The sequence below is a fragment of the Megalops cyprinoides genome, chromosome 21 (genome assembly GCF_013368585.1).
Source record: "Megalops cyprinoides isolate fMegCyp1 chromosome 21, fMegCyp1.pri, whole genome shotgun sequence".
Classification (NCBI taxonomy): domain Eukaryota; kingdom Metazoa; phylum Chordata; class Actinopteri; order Elopiformes; family Megalopidae; genus Megalops; species Megalops cyprinoides.
The window spans coordinates 9,318,517-9,337,370 of NC_050603.1; the positions used below are offsets into that span (position 1 = coordinate 9,318,517).

At 43.7% G+C, this 18,854-nt stretch overlaps 1 protein-coding gene across 1 annotated transcript; it reads left to right on the forward strand.

The window, feature by feature from the left end:
• Positions 1-18,347, forward strand: eya3 (EYA transcriptional coactivator and phosphatase 3). Its single transcript, XM_036515670.1, has 20 exons — positions 1-68; positions 6,501-6,628; positions 6,918-6,967; positions 8,106-8,215; positions 8,801-8,866; positions 9,021-9,087; positions 10,031-10,066; positions 11,143-11,285; positions 11,849-11,986; positions 12,212-12,297; positions 12,833-13,007; positions 13,366-13,499; positions 13,780-13,863; positions 13,971-14,060; positions 14,263-14,321; positions 15,078-15,241; positions 15,764-15,878; positions 16,434-16,555; positions 17,178-17,278; positions 17,691-18,347. Exons 2-20 carry the CDS (start codon positions 6,596-6,598, stop codon positions 17,769-17,771), a joined length of 1,854 nt encoding a protein of 617 aa, XP_036371563.1. The 5' UTR covers positions 1-68; positions 6,501-6,595; the 3' UTR covers positions 17,772-18,347.
• The last annotated feature ends 507 nt before the right edge of the window (positions 18,348-18,854 follow it).

The following is an 18,854-nucleotide window of genomic DNA, read 5'->3' on the forward strand; positions in this document are numbered from 1 at the left end:
ACGAGTGCAGTGGAATCAATACGAGGAAATTGAGCACGTTGACTCGAATAAAGAGCGTTACCCTAATGGTAAGGATTCATTTTATTTGTTTTATTAATTTGCGTCACCGAAGTTACGCCGAAATTGTACGTTTCCCCATACCTGTATCTAAAGGTCAGGCTGTGCAGGATTTGAACTGAAAAGTGCACGCTGGATTGCCAGATAGCTAGTAGCTTGCTAATGTTAGCCTGCTAGCCAACAAAAATTGAAGTGGAAGTTTCTCTCTTTGTGTTACCCTTTTTAAATCGCAAAATACACAGTTTCTCCTAAGTCGAAACTGCATTGCTATTTAAAAATTAAACCCAGTGTACTCTGTTAACTTAGGTTGCAATCTAGTGTGGTGACGCCAGGTGTAACGTTAGCTAGCTAACGTTACTGTTGGATACAAGACGCTAGTTTGTGGAGCCAAAAAACCTACCAAATGACCCAGCTAGCTAGCTAGCCACTTAGCAAGCCAGTGTTTGCAATAACTCACAAGCTAAGTAACGTCAGCGTGATAATCAGCCAACTTGATCCACCTTTAGTGCACAAATTAAAGTGCACAAATTAACCAAATTGCTTAATAACATTGTGGCTTGCTAGTCAGCTAGTTATTTGCTGACAAGAGAGTACAGTAATTAGCCAGAGCGGATAGCCGTGTCTTGTTCTGGTCGCCACCGAGTTCTGCAGACTTCACCTTCAGTAACCATCCGTCCTTGAGTAGGCGGTTGCATGTTCCCTTCTTTACTGTCTAGCGAGCTAACATGCAAGCGGTGTGCTCAGCCCCACTTGTGATTGCTAAAATCACAACATATCGACTCTGCCCATCCGCAGGTCAAGAGGCTGGATTTCCTTTCCCTTGTCCACTTTTAAGAGATGCGTGACTTCCCAATTCCCCCGGCTTTTGTTTTATAAGAACGGCCCTCATTCCACATTCAAAATCCCGGAGTAACGTTGGCTATCTGGGTCCGCGCGTCAGTTCGCCGCAATTTGTTTGTGCCATTCAGTGCCGAATACAACCTCATGTATACAGCAGAAATATTTTAATTTATTTGCATTATTTGCCAACAGGCTTGCTCAGATGGACTTTATTGTGGTTAGTAGTGCTGCGGTTTTACTAGTCGTTTTCCAGGTATAGTCTGTGTGCAAAATTACCTGTAAACTGTTTTGACTACAGACACCGAAGATCTTGATGGGCGACACAGTAATATGTAAAGGTGCTGTCACATTAATTTATAGTTTAATTCATTATTATACGACATATTTTGAATGATTATATACAATATCTCTAGTCTAATGAAAAATCGCAACCCTCGCGTGTCCTGTCATGACAGTATGCGCATTGCATGATTTTAGTCAGTAATGAAAACATTTAATGCCGACAGAACTGAATAATAGGCAAGTGAATTTCATGACAGCCAACAAAAGTCTGCCGCAATATGTATCGTTAGGACAGCGGTGTCGCGCCCAGGATTTGACATGGGGAAAAGACCCGTTTGGGGTGTGTGTCCTATATCGTGTATAAATCCTGTATATACGAATTGAATCTATGTGGGGAATTGCAGTTGACATTTACAGTTCAGATATCGCCGACTTCTTTAACTTATTAAGCCGTTTCTTTAATTTATTAATTCCTCCATTAATTAACAGAACCCACCTTTTCAATTGACTTGCTAAAGTATTAAGTGTCGCACGTTTGCGAATAACAAGCCAGTAACGTCTTTGCTGATTCAAAGCAAATTGCTGCGCAGAACCTTTCATGTTTGAATGCTGATGCAATAACATGCAATAATTTATATTCTGTGTTATAACCTGTGAGATTAACTAACAAGTAGGCCAACACATCTCAGAGACTACCCGTCTGTAAGTGCAGACATGAAACAGAGCACCAAGGAGATGTTTACTGACTGCTGATTTTCCTTGCAGCAGTACAAGACCAGTATAATGGCCAGGTAAAGGAGGTACACTCACTCTGCAAAAGAACATGCTGTTCCAGAACGTTGCTCAGATCTGATTCTGACTATATCTGGATAGGCTAACGGTGGGCACAGGTGATTAAATTTATGCATCCACATACTGCAAAGTGGCTAATTAGCACAGTACCTGCTTGAAATCGATGGCCATAAACAGGGATAATGATTTTACAAATGGTACAATAATTGTAAACAAAGACAAATCGAACGGACAAGCAGGGAGGAGAAAAGAAAACCTTTGAGACAGTAGCATTGTTCTACCGTAGGGAAAATTCCACAGGAGCTACAGTTTCAGGACAGTGGGGTTGGTAAGGATTTCCAAGAAGTGGAAAGGGTAGGCATGCTCTTTGTGGTAGCCAGCTGCCGTTTCTTTCCTGTTGAACTAGATGCTTTTAACACCCAAACAATGTTTAATTGTATCTTTAATATAGCTTACTAAAATAAGCAGCTACACAATTTGGAACCATAGTCATAATAGCATGTGTGTGTTCAACAACAACAAAAAAAAAACATAAAATGAGTTAGCTGCACACTTCTCTGTGAAAACTGATCAAACCTGGTAGTACAAATAGAACTGGAGTCAGTACATTTATTTTTACTGCCAATATAAGCGGACAGAAGTAAGCTTAGCAGGTCCACTTTGGAGAAATACTACCATGCAGTTCTTTAGGGTGCAGTACCTAAAATACAGCCTTTAATGTTATTTATCATCATGGACATTAAGTAAGCACACAAAAGATAAGGAAGGGAATATGGAAGGGAAAAGATCTGCTTTGAGATTTTTGAATATTTACCTGAACTGGCTGTAGGAGCAGTCTCAAGCCAAGGGTCTGTTGCCTGCTCTTGCCGTAGGAACTGTATGGCTAACATGCAGAGACCAGCACAAAGACTCAGTGTGGGTGACACCAAGTAGAGCAAGGATTGAGTATGAATTTTAAGATTGAAACAGACCCAGTCCCCGTCAACCCCGTCAGGTCTGGGTTGGTTCAGGCTGTCTCATCAGTGTGCTCTTATGCAGCAGATCGGCTGTCAGGATGCTGACACTGGCAGAACAAAGGGCGCACTAAATGTAAAAATCGTGATATATAAGACTCACTCCACGTCAGACAATCTAATAAAAAGAGGATTCAACAACAACCATCTCAGAACTTGCTGCCATTCTGTCAGTTGGTATAAATTTAGTATAAAGTGATCAAAGAGGTGTCCCCCAATAGGTTCTTTGTTTGTTTGTTTTTTTTTAGGTGAAAATGTTCAACTAATTTTGACAGCCTGCCATCTTTGTTTCTGATGTTTGCTGTGAAAATCAATAATTTCAAAACTATGACTCAGATATGGTCTTTCCTTGGTTTTTGCAATATTTAAGGGCCCTAATAATCTGCACTAACAGCAAAATGCCCAGTTTCATCCCATAATTGTAATTTTTAGTTGAACATCATGTAATGTAATTTATCTGCATCTGACATGTGGTATGGAGTTGTATTCCTCAAATTAAATTCCAAAGACAATGGCATATTGTTTGGGTTGTGAAGGTTGTTTTTTTCCTGTCAAGAGAATAATTTATTGTATTTATCTTGTATTTAAACAATTAGACCACAAAATATTAATGTAATTTTCTTGACTCTTGACTTGAAAAAATAACCTTTGTTAACCAAGTTTCCTTTCTTTCTTTCAGATATCAAACCCCTAACTGTACCTGTAGTCATAACGTACCACATGTTTGAGAGCGATATCATTTCTATAAACATGTTCATAACAGGCTGAATTCTACTTAGCTTAAGTCTACCTGAAGTTAGCAGAAAGACCGAAATTAACAAAAGTTGCATTGATTACATGAAACTGCCATGGAAAGCGGGACATATCTTTTTACGATACCTCTATTAACTTTCCTGACATTATCAAGTAGTGCTGCTGTGTCCACCAGCTCGCCAATAAACAAACTGTCCAGGAAGCGGGCTTTTGAGACACCTTTGTTTAGTAGAGTTTAGTTGCTGGCTTACTACAATAGCTGCTTGCTTCTTGAAAGAGATAGTAAATGTTTCCATTGTTTCCATTTTCCCATCTTTAGTAAGTTTTAGTGCGATGATAAAAACTGTGTAAAAATGTTGATGAATATTGTCACAGCTTCAAAGCAAACTGAGCAGTTGGAATAATGGATTGGAAATACCTGTTTTATAAAGCAAGTAAAAAAATCAACTTAAATGATATTGTTGGGAAAAATGTAAGTTATATTCTAGCCAGTTTATTCTAAGTCACATGGTAATTTGATTTCAACGTATGTTTTCAGGGCCACAAAACATTGTCATTTTCTGATTTCTCAAAATTGGAAACTGACGTTTTGTCTGATGCCTTGGAGATGCTAACTGAAGCCATATGGTATGCTAACGGTTTACATTCATGTTTAGGGTAATGTGCAGAATAGGGATCTAAAAATGGTTTGAAAACTGTTCATTTTACCTGTGTCAGATGTTAATGAAGAAAAGCTGATTCAGCTTTATAATTCACTTTAAACCTACTGCACACTATTTTACTGTGGCAAAATAGCAGTTTTACTTTTAACAGCGGTGTGACTTAATCAGCAGTTTTATCTGCAGTGAGACCATACAGGCTACCAGGCAAGGTGACATCTGTTTGCCGCATCTCAGGGTAAAACTGCATGCAGTGGTATCGGGACTGTCAAGAGAACTGTAGCAAGTCTTCAGCAGTCTTCCTGTGAACAACTCATGACACCAAGGGGTACTCTGAGTGAATGTACCAGGCATAGCCTTCATGTATTCCACAGTGAAATATTGAGAAGATGAATGTGATAGGCTTAAGGGCAGACTCAGTGAGGCTGAAACCATTGCAGGGAGGTAAAAGTTCTGTGCATGTGTCCTGGTGTTAAAAAAAACAAACTGCAAGTGAGGGCCTATTCAAACAGCTCACCATTTAAGCTTGCTCAGAAAAAACAACTTTTAAAGGCATCAGCGATTTTGTTGCTGTAGAACACAATGGAAAATGCTGGCTTGGCTATGTCCTGGAGGTTTTCAGAACACATCGGAGGTAAAGGTGAGCCTTCCCCTTTTTAGTTAGCCTGGCTCATTGATTCTGCTATCAAACTGTTGATAATATTTTCCGATATGCGAGAACCAAGTTCATAGACCTTTTAATATCAACATACCAGAATTTGTCTGAGGGGCACATGTGTAGGGCTGGACACATGTTGTCCATTAGCGCTGTGACATAAGTTCTCAGAGATCAAATGGGATACATTGCACAGTGTCATTCTATTTATTGTATAACTGTGATATTTCTGTCCCCGTCATAGTCTGTGTTTTGTCCATAGAAATACAGTAAGCACCACTTGAAAATTTGCCGTGCAGAATTTCCGGTTTCAGAGGGGGCAAATAAAGATAATTCTCAACACAACACACAAGCACCATTGAGAAAAGTGTTTTCTCTGCCTACATTTTAAAACTAGTTATTGTAACTGGCTCTTCGTTCTTTCTGTTTTTGTTTTAACTGTGCCAGCTACTGTATATTGTAGTTCATAAATCACCCCTTCTTGGGAGCTGCTCGTGAAGAATGTTGTTTTGTGCTTTACATGCAGTTACAATTAGCTATAAAAGTACTCAAGAGTTCATGGTGGCAGCAAAGCATGGTGGCAGCTTGCCACTGACAGTGTTAATAACTCTCTGGATGTTTCTAGAATGCGTATATTAGTAAGTAACATTAACTGGTTACTGATAACTGATTTATAAATCCACTGAATTAATAGTCTGAGTAGTAACTTGTGTATGTGTGCCTGAGATAGAAATCAGAAAATCATAATTAACAGAGAACTGTCTGTTTTCCCATGAGACATTTAGCTTCATCTTTAGGAGCAGTGTATAGTCATGTAATATATAATCTATAACAGACTAGGTTCTTCTTTATTTTTTGGAGGGGGTGGGGGTTTGTTTAAGTTTTTTTTTTTTTCCCCCCTCAATGTGTGCTTATATAAAAGCACGTGTTTGTGATTAACAGAAACCTCATTTTATAACAGGTATCCGGTATAATTATATTGTTATGAATTGCCATCTGACCTCTTTGCCTTTTTTCCCCTCCTTCATATCGCAGTTATATAAATGATCTGTGATTGAGGTGGAAAAAACAGGACAGTGGCGGGGAGAAATCAGGTTAGATCTTATCCTCCACGCTACCTATTGATCTGACAGCTTGCACCTGAACATTTAATGCCCCTAATATAATCCGTGGAGAGGGCTGGTGGATAGTGTTCACTGAATGTAGGTTAGGTCACATGCAGGGAAGCGTCCCCCCACCGCGGTTCCCCCGTAAACATGGCGCGGCGGGCGGATCGGGTGTCGCGCCCGCCACACGTGCCTCACCTGCCACTCGCGTGCGGGAGATTAGGGCGGCGTGCCCTACTTCCTGCCCCGAGGTGAGGCATGGCGCCCCGTCCGGCCCGATGGGCAGAGAGGGGGAGAGAGGGTATTTAAAGCGACGCCCCTGTGTTTTGTGATTGCGTTGAAGCAGGGTCCAGGCAGCCCTCGGAGACAGAGAGAGTGAAGCCAGCAGCCTGTCAGAGCAGGGGGGGGCACGGAGACCGCAAGTCTTCCCTCTTAAAGATGGACGAGTCACAGAACCTGCCCGAACTGCCGGTGAGTTCAGACGACAGCTCCTGCATCCTCCGCAAGCAAGCACTACAACATGCAGGCATAGACACACACAGGCATTGAGTCTCACACAGGTGCTGACTGTCATACACGCACTGACACAAAGAGTGACTCCTCTCAAGGATATTGAAACAGTGGCTTGCTTCCTCAGTGACAAGTGCTTTCAAGGCCACATATGCTGCGGCGCAAGGGGCATGTCTGCAACCCACGCTCTACAACGCTAACGCTGTAATTCGTGGTAACTCTCTTGTTTTCCTTTAATGTGCTTCTACAGACCAAGAAACCTCGGCAGGAGCTGGAAGCTGGCCAGGAGAAGGGGTCAAGGTTTGTCATTATTACCTGATTGTTAATTTTAACACTAATTCCAGCATCTGCACACATATACAGATAATGACCATTGGGTGATATAGCAGCTTTTACTGCTTGTAATAATGTTGGATTTATCAACTCGATAGTGTTTTGAAAATATATAAAATCTGTTTTCTGCAAAGTTGATTTTCTTAGTTGATGGATTGATAAATCAGAATGTTAAAAAATAGTTAGTGTGAATGTCACATGTACTACACAATACTTTTGATATAAATCCAAGGGATGAGATGGGAGATAGTCAGTATATCTGTAGATATCACATCTATACTGCACCAAGAGTCAAGTCCTTTCCAGGGTGGCCTACAGTGACCACAGTAACCGCAAAGTCTGCCTCCTTACATTTACTTCTGTACCATTCAGCCTCATTTCAACATACAGAATTCAGAGACGATTTCATGCAATCACATAGTACATGGCTGAACTTGGAGGACCGTTTGTTCTTTTCTTGCAGTATTACATAGATATGATTCTGCCGTTTCCCTTAAAACATACAGTACCAGTTTAATGTTTGGACGCACTTTATTAAGATAATGGGAAGCATGCATTCAAAGACCTTTTGATCTGAAGACTTACTCTTAAATGCTTGAAATGTGTTTTTCCTCAGCATCAAATGCACTATTTATATTTGCCTATGCATGAATTTCTTTCCAAAATTTTTTTTTAAATCTTAAAATATTTTTTGGCTACTTTGAAGAATCTAAAATGTAAGGTAGTTTTGATTTGTTTAACACTTTTTTGGTCACTGCATAATTCCATTTGTGTTATTTCATAGTCTTGATGTCTTTACTATTATTCTAAAATGTGGAAAATCGTAAAAAATAAAGATAAACCCTTGTATGAGTAGGTGTGTCCAAACTTTTGACTGGTACTGTATCTCACCAGTGGTTTTTGGATTACCTGAAAGTCTGAATAAACAAACTCTGGTGTCATACTGGTTTCATACTGATATCATTAGCGGCAGGGATATTTTTTGCAAATGTGTTTGTATTGACATAGAATATGACAGAGAATACTGACAGAGGATATGTTTCACGTGGATGAATAGCTGTTCATGTGTGTTGTTTTTTTGTCAATGATCTTACGCATGTGACAGGAGGGTGGGGGTAACTGATGGCAACAACCAATCAGAAGGGGGCAATCAGACTGTCCTGGGGTCAGACATAAACTCTTACCCACCGCCTGCTGGCACCCAGCTGGAAGGAGGTGAGCTGCATCTCTTGCTTGTTGATAATCAGCACCCAACACAGCAACGAGACGCAGGGGAACGCCTGCGGCTTCTGTGTGGCAGATGGTACATATTGACTGTGTGATTTGATGTCATTTTACAAACGGCTGTATTTTTCTCTCCACTGTTGTATGACCCAGCATTGTCCAAACCTCTCCTGGAGGGCCGCTTACCCTGCATGTTTTGGATCTCTCCCTGCTCCAACACAGCGGATTTAAATGATCGGTTTGTTATTAGGCAGCTTCAGGAGTTCATAACGAGTTGATCATTTGAATCAGCTATGTTGGAGCAGGGAGAGATCTAATACATGCAGGACAAGCGGCCCTCCAGGAGAGGTTTGGACAACGCTGGTATAACCAATTAGGGGGAATTGTGGTTTGTATTTTGAATGTATTTTTTAACCCCTAGAGAGAAAAAGTCCCATTAGTGCCAGAATTGTGACTGCAGTGTGGGCCAAAGTTATGGGGAAATAATGTTGCCTCCATGTTACCCGATGGCTCATGTCGTAGGTAGAGAATGCAGCCATAGCTCTAACTGGACATTTCTTCCCCTTGTGCTTCTAGGGAGGTCAGAGTCAGTGTCTGAAGGTCAGCTCTGCACCGAGCCCAACGACTCCTTTACGCACACCGGTATGGCAAACACAACCCCATACACACTAACAGACACAGAGGCGTGCAGGGCATGACCCACTGAGTACATGCACCTTCCAACACACACGCACACATGTATGTTCACCTTTCCCTTTTAACGTCAGCGTTTCCTGGATCTTTTCTCGTTTTCTAGCTGTTACCTGTAAAGGCCTTACCACCACGTCCAGTGAATATCCGTCTCAGCTCTACCAAGGAACAAAGTGAGTCACGCACGCGCACACACACACACACACACACACACACATACACACACACACACACATTTTGCAGAGAGCACACTGCCACATCTACCAATTTTACCTGGCTTGCTGTTTCATGTAGGTTTGCAGTGCTCTCTGCTCATCAGAATTATATGCATCCAGAATGCTTTATTTTTGTTTAAGCAGTTTATTTTTAGAAGAATTATTCCAAATGAATGAATAAAACTGATTCTTATACGTCAGATTTTGTTCTTGCCTTTGGGATTCATCTTCATACACACAATCATTCGTTAGATTTCCAGTCGTTAGATTCTCCTACAGGTTATCTGTAATAAGTAAATGCCCTGACGATCCCATATAAGGACATGCTGACTTCTGAGTTGCAGGTACAACCAAAATGCTTTTCAAATTCAGAGATGTTAACAATTCTGAATACATACATATTTTGTAGTGTGGGCAGAGGAGTGTCTGGGTCATCAGCAAGTCACAAGTTAACATAAGCCCAATTTTGAAAGGACTCCAGTGTCTAAATAAATCATTTTTAGAACAAAAAGCTTGTCCTTGTGTCGTCTTGTCTAACAAATTTGTATCCACCACATATAAAGTATGTGGGAGTAGACATTGTAGATAAAAACCAGGAGTGAAAAGATATGAGGTGTATACAAAATTCGCTCTGTTCACATATATCCCCCATCCTTTAAGAACGCCAGTAATGTGGGACTTTTATGTATTTGGTTGTGTCACACAACACATTTGCAGCTTCCCTTGACTTCTGGGGGTTGACCAGCAGTGCCATCGGCCAGGGTTTTAGCACATTGTGTATAAAAGAGATTAGCACTGATGAATTTCACTTGACTGAAATGTTAAAGAACACATTTTTATAGATCTCTGTGTTTACCTTGTTTATGTTGGTGGGCTTTTTTTTAATTCCGGATACTAACAGCGTGCGGGTCAGCGTCTCAAAACCAACACGCCCGGGGTAAGCTGTGACTTCAGTGTTTGCTTATAGGCACAGAATTAAATGCTTTTCAAGGCAGTAACCTCTGTCACATATCGTGTAGGCATATTTAGGTACAGTTTAGAAAAAAGAATTAAAAGCCGAATAATCGGATTAGTTATGTAGTATATTTGTTTATTGCAAATATGCTCAAGTGTGTATGTATTTCAGTTGTGAAGTGCTATTTTGTTCACATAAATTTGATAGTTACAGTTTTATCAGAATGGGAAAAAGCAATGTGATTTTGCTCAAGTGTGTACTAGTGTACATGTTGCATGTGATCTAGAGGAGTTGTAAAACTAGTTCATACACAACCACAATCTCTAAATAAGAACAAATTGATGAATTCCAACATGCTTTTCAGATTGATCGTACGCACAAAATCGTTTGTGTGCATGAGTGGTGAAAGTCTTCCAAAATTTTTTGTATTTAATTTAGAAATCTCTTTAGCTGACCTCTTCAAACATGGAACAAAATGTATTTGAATTTGCACTGTTTTGTGGAATCCTTATAAAAATAGTAAGACTCATTAATTATTTGAGTTTTGCTGTCAGTAGTTGCTGCTGTGTAGTCTACCGTGCCGTGGCCAACTAAGTCTTAGCTCAAACCTAAAATATCGCTGACTCATGTTAATTTCTCAGTGGTGATTGGTACTGTGAATGCTCCAGAGGGTTCCTCTGGTCCACTTTCCTTTCCCTTCAGTCTGCAAGATGCACACGCTGATCTTTCAGAATCTTAGTATATACTGTGGTTCCCAATTTCACAGCTGCAGCTCTTTGGTAAGGCTCGTCAGCTGGCATTCCAGAGTCAGAGCTTAACGCTTTCAACGTCTCAAAATATTTTACATGCTCGTTGCTTTTGTGTTAGCTGGCTAGCCTGTTGTCTCAGTGCTGTGTACTGTGGAAAATTCATCAGTGTAAATTCATGCAGCTAATTAAGTTTACTGAACCAGTTAATCCAGAGGAATTTGCTGGGACCGAATCTCACCCGCCCACCGGGAGTGGATTCTTACCCCTCTGATGCAGGGCCATGTTTGATTAATGGGTTTTTTTGCGCAGGTCCCTTGGACACGTCCTGTCTCCGCCCACGGTTCCGGCCGTTACCTCGTACCCCAGCCAGGCATCCTTCTCCCCCCTGGCTCAGTCCACAGTCTACAGCGCCTTTCCCCCTGCCAGCCAGGGCTACGGCCTGCCACCCTTCGGTTCGTATCCACAGCCCCTCCTACATCACAGTGCCTGCGCATGATGTCATAATTAGAACACAGTTGGAGCCCTTCTGGAAAGTGCTTCGAGATGAATGCACCCAACCCTTCCCCCGCAGGGGTTTTAAATACAATTTCATGCTTCCTTTAGGTGATGGATGAAGGTGATTGTGTTGTCAAGAGCAATGTACTTTTCATCAGAAGTGCTGCCCTCAACATGCTGTTTAGTAGGAATGCCTTTAAAAGTATATAATTTGTTTACAGTGTGGTGTCTTTCCAGTCTTTCCAGTCTTTTTGTTTTACCATTCAGTTTATTTAGATTTAATAAATGTCAGTATTTTATAGTCAATTAACTATTAATAAGGCAGTTGTTTGGTATGAATGGATCTGTACCTTCTTCAAAGTTACACTGTGTGAAGAGGAGAGCGGTATTTACAGTTTTACCTAAAATGCCTAAAATACCAAGTCATGCCAGAAATAATCTATTTTTTTCCTCTCTTCTCCCTACTTTTCTCCTTTCCTTACTTCTGTCTCTCCCTCTTTTTCTCTCTGTCTCTCTCCAGGAGCCATGTGGCCAGGCATTAAGACAGAGACAGGACTGCCCGAAACGCCCTCTATAGGCCAGCCTGGGTATCTCAACTTCAGCACCACGTATACCTCAACCCAGGCTGGCCAGGCACACTACTCCTATCCGAGCCAAGGCAAGCCCTCTCCCATGCTCAGCCAGCCCAGCCCCTGGAGTCTTCTCTTAAAGTGTCACTTCCTGAAAATAGCATGCATTTGGGGGTGAGGGGGTTCCAATACATTTAAATCCTTTTTTTTTTTTAGATGAGGATGTTATTTCAGTCCAGTGTGGTGTGGATTTTGAATGATGGTCACACAGGCGGTAATATAATTAACGTCATGGCTCTGTCTGTGTGTCTCAGGCTCCAGCTTTAGCACGTCCAGTGTGTACACCTGCATCCCCTCCGGTACTGCGGCAACAACGGCCTCCACAACATCTGCACAGCAGGTGAGGGGGTGGACTCTGCCTTCTGCCCCTTACTGTCTACTTAGAGCACTATCTGGCATCCAGTTAGCACACAGCTTGCTCCATTCACCTTGCAGCTTGCTACCCAGTCAGTGCACTCCCTGCTCCAGTCAGACCACTAGAAAAAAAAGATTGCCACAGTCTGTTGTCAGATTAACTGAAAGCCCACTGTTCCATCACACACACTCTGTACAACACACTGGTGTACGATCAGACGCCATCCTGCTACTGAGTAACTGCACAGGACAGGGGAGTCAAGGAGTGGGGGGAAAAAACCACAGCCTCTTAAAACCCTTTCCTCTTTCATACCGGTCCCTCTGTGTGTTCAAACCCAGACACCCTAGGACGTATATGCCTTTTTGAAGTCAGCTCTGTCAGGTTGGAGAGAAATGGTTAACAGTAATCAATAGTCTGTGTAAAGCTGTGCCTCTGCCATTTCTCTTGCTTGTGTTGTGTAATGGGGAGAGATGGGGACAGTGTCCTATTCTCACCCGCTGTGCTCCCCCTGCTGGTGTAGGAGTACAACTACAGCTCCCTGGGACAGAACCAGTTCCCCCAGTTTTACGTGCCCCCCAGCTACACAACAGCGAGCCTACCCGTCACCAGCTTGGAGGGGGACGGTGTGAGCGTCCCGGGGTACCTGGCCCCCAAAACGGAGGGCAGCACCACAGCTGGACTGCCCAGGGCAGCAGGTACCCCAACAACCATCCCTTCTCTGTCACCCTCCCATCACTGCAGCCATGGCATGACCTCTCTGCAGCTGCTTGGTTTGATGCAGTTTTTTTATTTCTTAGGTTTGTGCATGAGCCAGTCTTACAGATCAGAGATTTAAAGTGTAAATTCTAAGTGCTGATCAGATTCTTTTTTCTGCCACTCGCCATAATGAATGTCGTTTTCATTAAATTGAGAATCTCATTCAGGGTGAGGAGGCTGTGTCCGAGCTGAAGCTTCTTGCTCGTTTGACCTTCAGCGTGGAAGACGTTGAGTGTTGAAGGTGAGATGAGTATGGGGCGGTGGCCCAGTGATCAGTTTGTCACTGTCCTCTTCCAGATGCCTCTGCGGGCCTGGCCCTCACCCCAGCGTCACGTGACCAGGAGGAGACAGGGAGGCGGAACAGTGGGGGGAAGGCCAAGTCCAAGGCGAAGAAGTCTGACAGCTCCCAGTCCACTGACAATGACCTGGAGGTATATACACAAACACCTACTGTCCCCTCCTTAAGACAGGCTTTCAGGCCTTCTTTTCAGAGCAGGAACCAGACCAGCTCATTATATCCCTTTTCCACTGTAGAGCAGGAACCAGGCCAGCTCATTATATCCCTTTTCCACTGTAGAGCAGGAACCAGGCCAGCTCATTGTGCCCTTTTCCAGTGTACAGCTGAAGCCAGACTTGGGCCGTTCATGCGTGGGTTATAATATGTTGTTATAATATATATATGTTATGGTCTCGGCCCCTTCTGTGTTTCAGCGGATCTTTCTGTGGGATCTGGACGAAACCATCATCGTCTTCCACTCCCTGCTTACCGGGACCTTCGCGCAGAAGTTTGGCAAGGTCCTTGTAAAATTCCAGATCCGCACCCCTCATCTTCTGTGTCTTACGTTTTGCACTTTTCCCTGCACCTCTTCCTCCTTGCTGACTCCCTTTCTGTTGCCCTCCAGGACCCAGCGACTGTTCTGAACCTGGGTCTGCAGATGGAGGAGCTGATCTTTGAGCTTGCCGACACACACCTGTTCTTCAATGACCTGGAGGTGAGACTGTTTACAGTCTACTACTACTACATGAAGCTTGACTGGAGGCAGGAGCTGTAGAGACAGGTTATATATCCAGAGATTTAGAGATGACAGTTGTTTGAGTGAGACGAAGATGACGGTTGGGTTCTTTACTGATTTGGAAATGACAGCTGATCGAGGTTCACTCCTTCTCATAAGTACCACATGCCTCTCTCCCCAGGAGTGTGATCAAGTCCATGTGGAAGACGTAGCCTCTGACGACAATGGACAGGATCTGAGGTGAACCAAACCCCTAATTTCCGCTGATTCCTTCCGGCATCTCACAGGTCACACAAGATGGATCTGAGCAGTAAACATAGTTACAGTGGCCCAGTGGAAGAGGCGACGCCTGTTTGCTGTGGCCGGGAGGAATTGCAGGAGTCGTGCAGAAAAACCTGTTTTGTTTTGATTTTTCCTGATAAAAAGAGATTGTTTGAGAACGCTCCCATCGCCACACAATTTTCAGACATAGAAGCGTAATTTGTAATCTTGTTGGCTGTCGTCAGGAATGTGAGTGTCAACGCTCTCATTGGCAGCAGAGCTTTAAAAATGGAATTATCAGGAAAAGGTTCTTAAAATAAATTGGCAAACATGCTAATCTGTCAATAATGTCACTGATACACCTCAACATATATATTTAATAACATTTAATAATATTTAAAGGGCTGCGCATTGATACATCTATTTAAAAACTGTATGAAAATGTACATATTTTCTATGAATTGGGCCATACAGTAATTGCAAAAGTAATTGCAAGTGGGCTTTTGGAAGACATTGTTAAGACTGTGGCATTAAGACAAGAGAGTCTTCAAATGTTTTAATTTCTTTATGGAGTGCACAGAATGGTGAAATAAAACTCCACATAAAAAATAATTCAGAAAGCTTGTGATTTTTCATGAATATTATCGAGTTGCATATGCACATCTGGTCACAATACACCTGTCTGTTATTGGGGTTGGCGGTTCATCAAGTCTTAATGTCTGCATGTTTCGACAGCAACTACAACTTTGTGGCAGATGGTTTCACCAGCCAAAGTAGTGGCGGCAGTGGCCCGGGTTCGACCAGCGGGGTTCAGGGGGGCGTGGAGTGGATGCGGAAACTGGCCTTCCGATACCGACGCCTCAAGGAGATCTACAACGGCTACAAGGGGAACGTTGGGGGTGAGCCAGCCGAATATAAGGAGATCACTGTGACGTTACACACAGGTTACGCAGAGATGAAGCTGGCAGTCATTGATGGGTTCTCTCAGCAGTGAGGGCCTGGCAGAGACTAAACTGCATCTAAAGTCTGCACCAATGAGCAGGTTTGGGCAGCAGTATAGCATAGGTATGGTAAGGAGTGGGACTTGTAACCAAAAGGTTGGCAGTTAGATTCCTGGCTGTTGTACTGCTGCTGGCTGTACCCAAAGGGCAAGGTACTTTACCTGGAATTGCCTCAGTAAATATCCAGCTGTATAAATGGATAACGTGTAAAAAAAAAATTGTAACCTATGTAAGTCACTCTGGATAAGAGTGTCTGCTAAATGCCAGTAATGTGGTGTAGTGCAGTGTTTGAATAGCTACTGCATGGTGGTGAGAAGTGCTTGGACCGCCACCAGAGGGCCCGGGTGAAGATGCATTGCGGGGGCGGAGCTTGTGGCGTGGGGACAGGGGATTGGCTCTGACCCGCCCGTTCTCTCCCAGGCCTGCTGAGCCCCATGAAGAGGGAGCTGCTGCTCCGGCTGCAGGCGGACATCGAGACCGTGACGGACTCCTGGCTGAGCACTGCCCTCAAGTCCCTGCTGCTCATCCAGTCCAGGTGCGTTAAACCCACACCTACACTCACCAGCAAACCCCTATGGTGTCTTAAAACGCCAGTGTTTCAGGGGTCATCCATATCTGAACTTCTTGAAGGAACAAAACATTGTGACATTTGCTTTAGGCATTGCATTTGGCTGAAATTATCATAACTATAATTCAGTGGTGAATAATGAAATACATGACTTTTGTTGCGCTTGTATTAGCAATCGTGATGTGTGTGACGCATGTATCCCCAATGAAGATTTCGAATTGTTTATGTCTTGCAAGTATGTGCTGGAAGGTGTTAGCAATTTTCAGTGTCTGACTGTCACTAAAAGTGTACCATGCCTAGAAGAAATTTTGACAACCCTGCTTGTGCCTTAAGCATTAGTTAATAAAAATTACATGATGGTGCAGTAGTATTCAAGGGCAGTTCTGCTCCTAAGCACTGAGCCAGGACCAGTTTCCTTTGGGTTAAAATTTGCTGTAGTTACTGATCCTGGATCAGTGCCACATGAGCATGTGCAGGTCATGCAGAGCACAGTGCTGATGAGTGTCAGTGGTTTGGCTGCAGGGGCAGATGTGTGAATGTGTTGGTCACGACGACCCAGCTGGTCCCCGCCCTGGCCAAGGTGCTGCTCTACGGCCTGGGAAACGTCTTCCCCATCGAGAACATCTACAGTGCCACCAAAATAGGTACCCCTCTCACCTGCTCATCCTCCTGCTACCCACCCCAACTCCTGACCTCTCTCTCTTGTGAGGCAGACTGTACTAAGCATTCGCTAATCGTTGCTTTAACGACTTCACAGTGGATCTTCTGTTAGGACTGCACAGTGCGTATACGCAGGTGGAAATCTCACCGAAAAACTTCTGTACTAACTCTTGTACAGAGGAGAGTCAGCTGTGTGTGTGTGTATACGTGTGTGTGCATGCGTGTGCATGCGTGTGTGTGTGTGTGTGTGTGTGTGTGTGTGTATACGTGTGTGTGCGTGCGTGCGTGTGTGTGTGTGTGTGTGTGTGTGTGTGTGTGTATACGTGTGTGTGCGTGTGTGTGTGTGTGTGTGTGTGTGTGTGTGTGTGTGCGCGTGTGTGTGTGTGTGTGTGTGTGTGAGTGCGCGTGTGTGTGTGTGTGTGTGTGTGTGTGTGTGTGTATACGTGTGTGTGCATGCGTGTGTGTGTGTGTGTGTGTGCGCGTGTGTGTGTGTGTGTGTGTGTGTGTGTGTGTATACGTGTGTGTGCGTGCGTGCGTGCGTGTGTGTGTGCTTGGGCCTCTGTTGGTGGTCCGCTTTTTGCCTGAGCCATCCTCCTGTTCCTACAGGGAAGGAGAGCTGCTTTGAGCGAATCGTCTCTCGCTTTGGGAAGAAGGTGACATATGTAGTGATTGGGGATGGTCGTGACGAAGAATTCGCAGCAAAGCAGGTAATATTTGCATATACAAACAGGCTGACAACACACATACGGGTGGATGAGAACGGCTTTGGAATGTCTAGTGTAGGTGGCCAGGCTTTTCTTTGAGTTAGATTAGAGGGACAGACTTGCCTTTAACTGACTTCCCCTTTACATTATATTCATTTAGCAGGTGCTCTTATCCAGAGCAACTTCCAGCACAAGCAAAATATGTATTTAAAGCACTTACCTCTCACCTTTCTTTAATATCAGCTGTTCACATATCCCTTTAACGCTGTCATATTTAAGGGAGCGACTCTTAATCTTGTAGATTGTTCAGATTTCCATTGCAATTCCATTGCTTCGTAAAATGGTTAATGGCAACGCTGTGTGTTATAAAACAGACTACCTGGGCTGATTCTCTCTGCTCTGACTGTCTCGGCAGCTCAACATGCCATTCTGGCGCATATCCACACACGGAGACCTGGTGTCCCTGCACCAAGCCCTGGAGCTGGACTTCCTGTAGAGGGTCACGGGGGGGAGGGAGAGTTAGGAAGCTGGCCCCTCCCCGCTCTGCTTCAGCCACACCCCTCTGCCCCTCCCCTCGCAGTGTGACCTCCCTGCTGGCCCCGCCCCTCTGTGATGCGGGAGCCGGTATGTTAGTGACTCGGAGTGACCGAACAGTACAGGACCCAGCAGGGTCGAGCAACTCCCTCCTTCCCTCTCACCTGACGGCAGCTATCCACTGTGGGGTCGGCCCCGACACACCCGCGGAGGGCTATGAGGGGACTGGAGGAGGAGATGGCAGTATCTTTCTCTCTCTCTCTCTCTCGCTCCCTCCCTCGCTCCAGTGTTCTCCCAGCAATGTTGGTTTTCTTCTGTGTCTTGGCAAAACTAACCACAGGACAGACCAAAGGTTCGCACTGTACTCACAACTTTATCATGGTATTTTCGGTCTTGTTTCTTTACTGTGATTTTTTTTTTTTTTTTTTTTTAGCAGAGTTCATTTGGGTTATTCATGAAACATTAATGTCATCTTAAATTCTACAGCTGGATATACTCGTGTGTTTATGTATGTGTGTATATATGTGTGTTTATGTATACACACACACATATACGCATATATATATACATACATGCATACGTATAACATCATTGACTCAGTATTACGTTTTGTTGAGTTTTGTCCTGGTTTATCCTTTAAAAATTATGGTAGTAGCACATGTTGAATTTAAGATGACTATAATACTCTATGAATAAGGCCTACATTGTGTCTGGCTCCCCCTATCCCACACAGCTCAATGCAGTCATGTGTCATTCGACACCTAAGCCAAGTCATCGCCCATCCTCCACCCTGGCACTGTTCATGCAGGGAGGGGTCCTGCACGTCATCACTAACTGAATCAAACACTAAAGGCCTGTATGCTAAAGGAGGCATTAGCAGGGATTGGTGAGGCCCACCATGTGACAGCTTTCATCCACAGACTCTGAGCTGAGATGAACACTGAAAGCTGACTCGGATTCCTCCCACCTTGGTTTGCACCAGGACCCAGAAGTCCTGAATCCCAACTTGGCAGGGTCTGTGGATGACACCTGTCACGCAGTCCTG

Bases quoted from the DNA above. Each gene is read 5' to 3' on its own strand.
- eya3 (XM_036515670.1), top strand. From the start codon at position 6,596: ATGGACGAGTCACAGAACCTGCCCGAACTGCCG. The intron at 6,968-8,105 runs GTTTGTCATTAT...CGCATGTGACAG, and splicing joins GGCCAGGAGAAGGGGTCAAG to GAGGGTGGGGGTAACTGATG. The intron at 11,286-11,848 runs GTTCGTATCCAC...GTCTCTCTCCAG, and splicing joins CTACGGCCTGCCACCCTTCG to GAGCCATGTGGCCAGGCATT.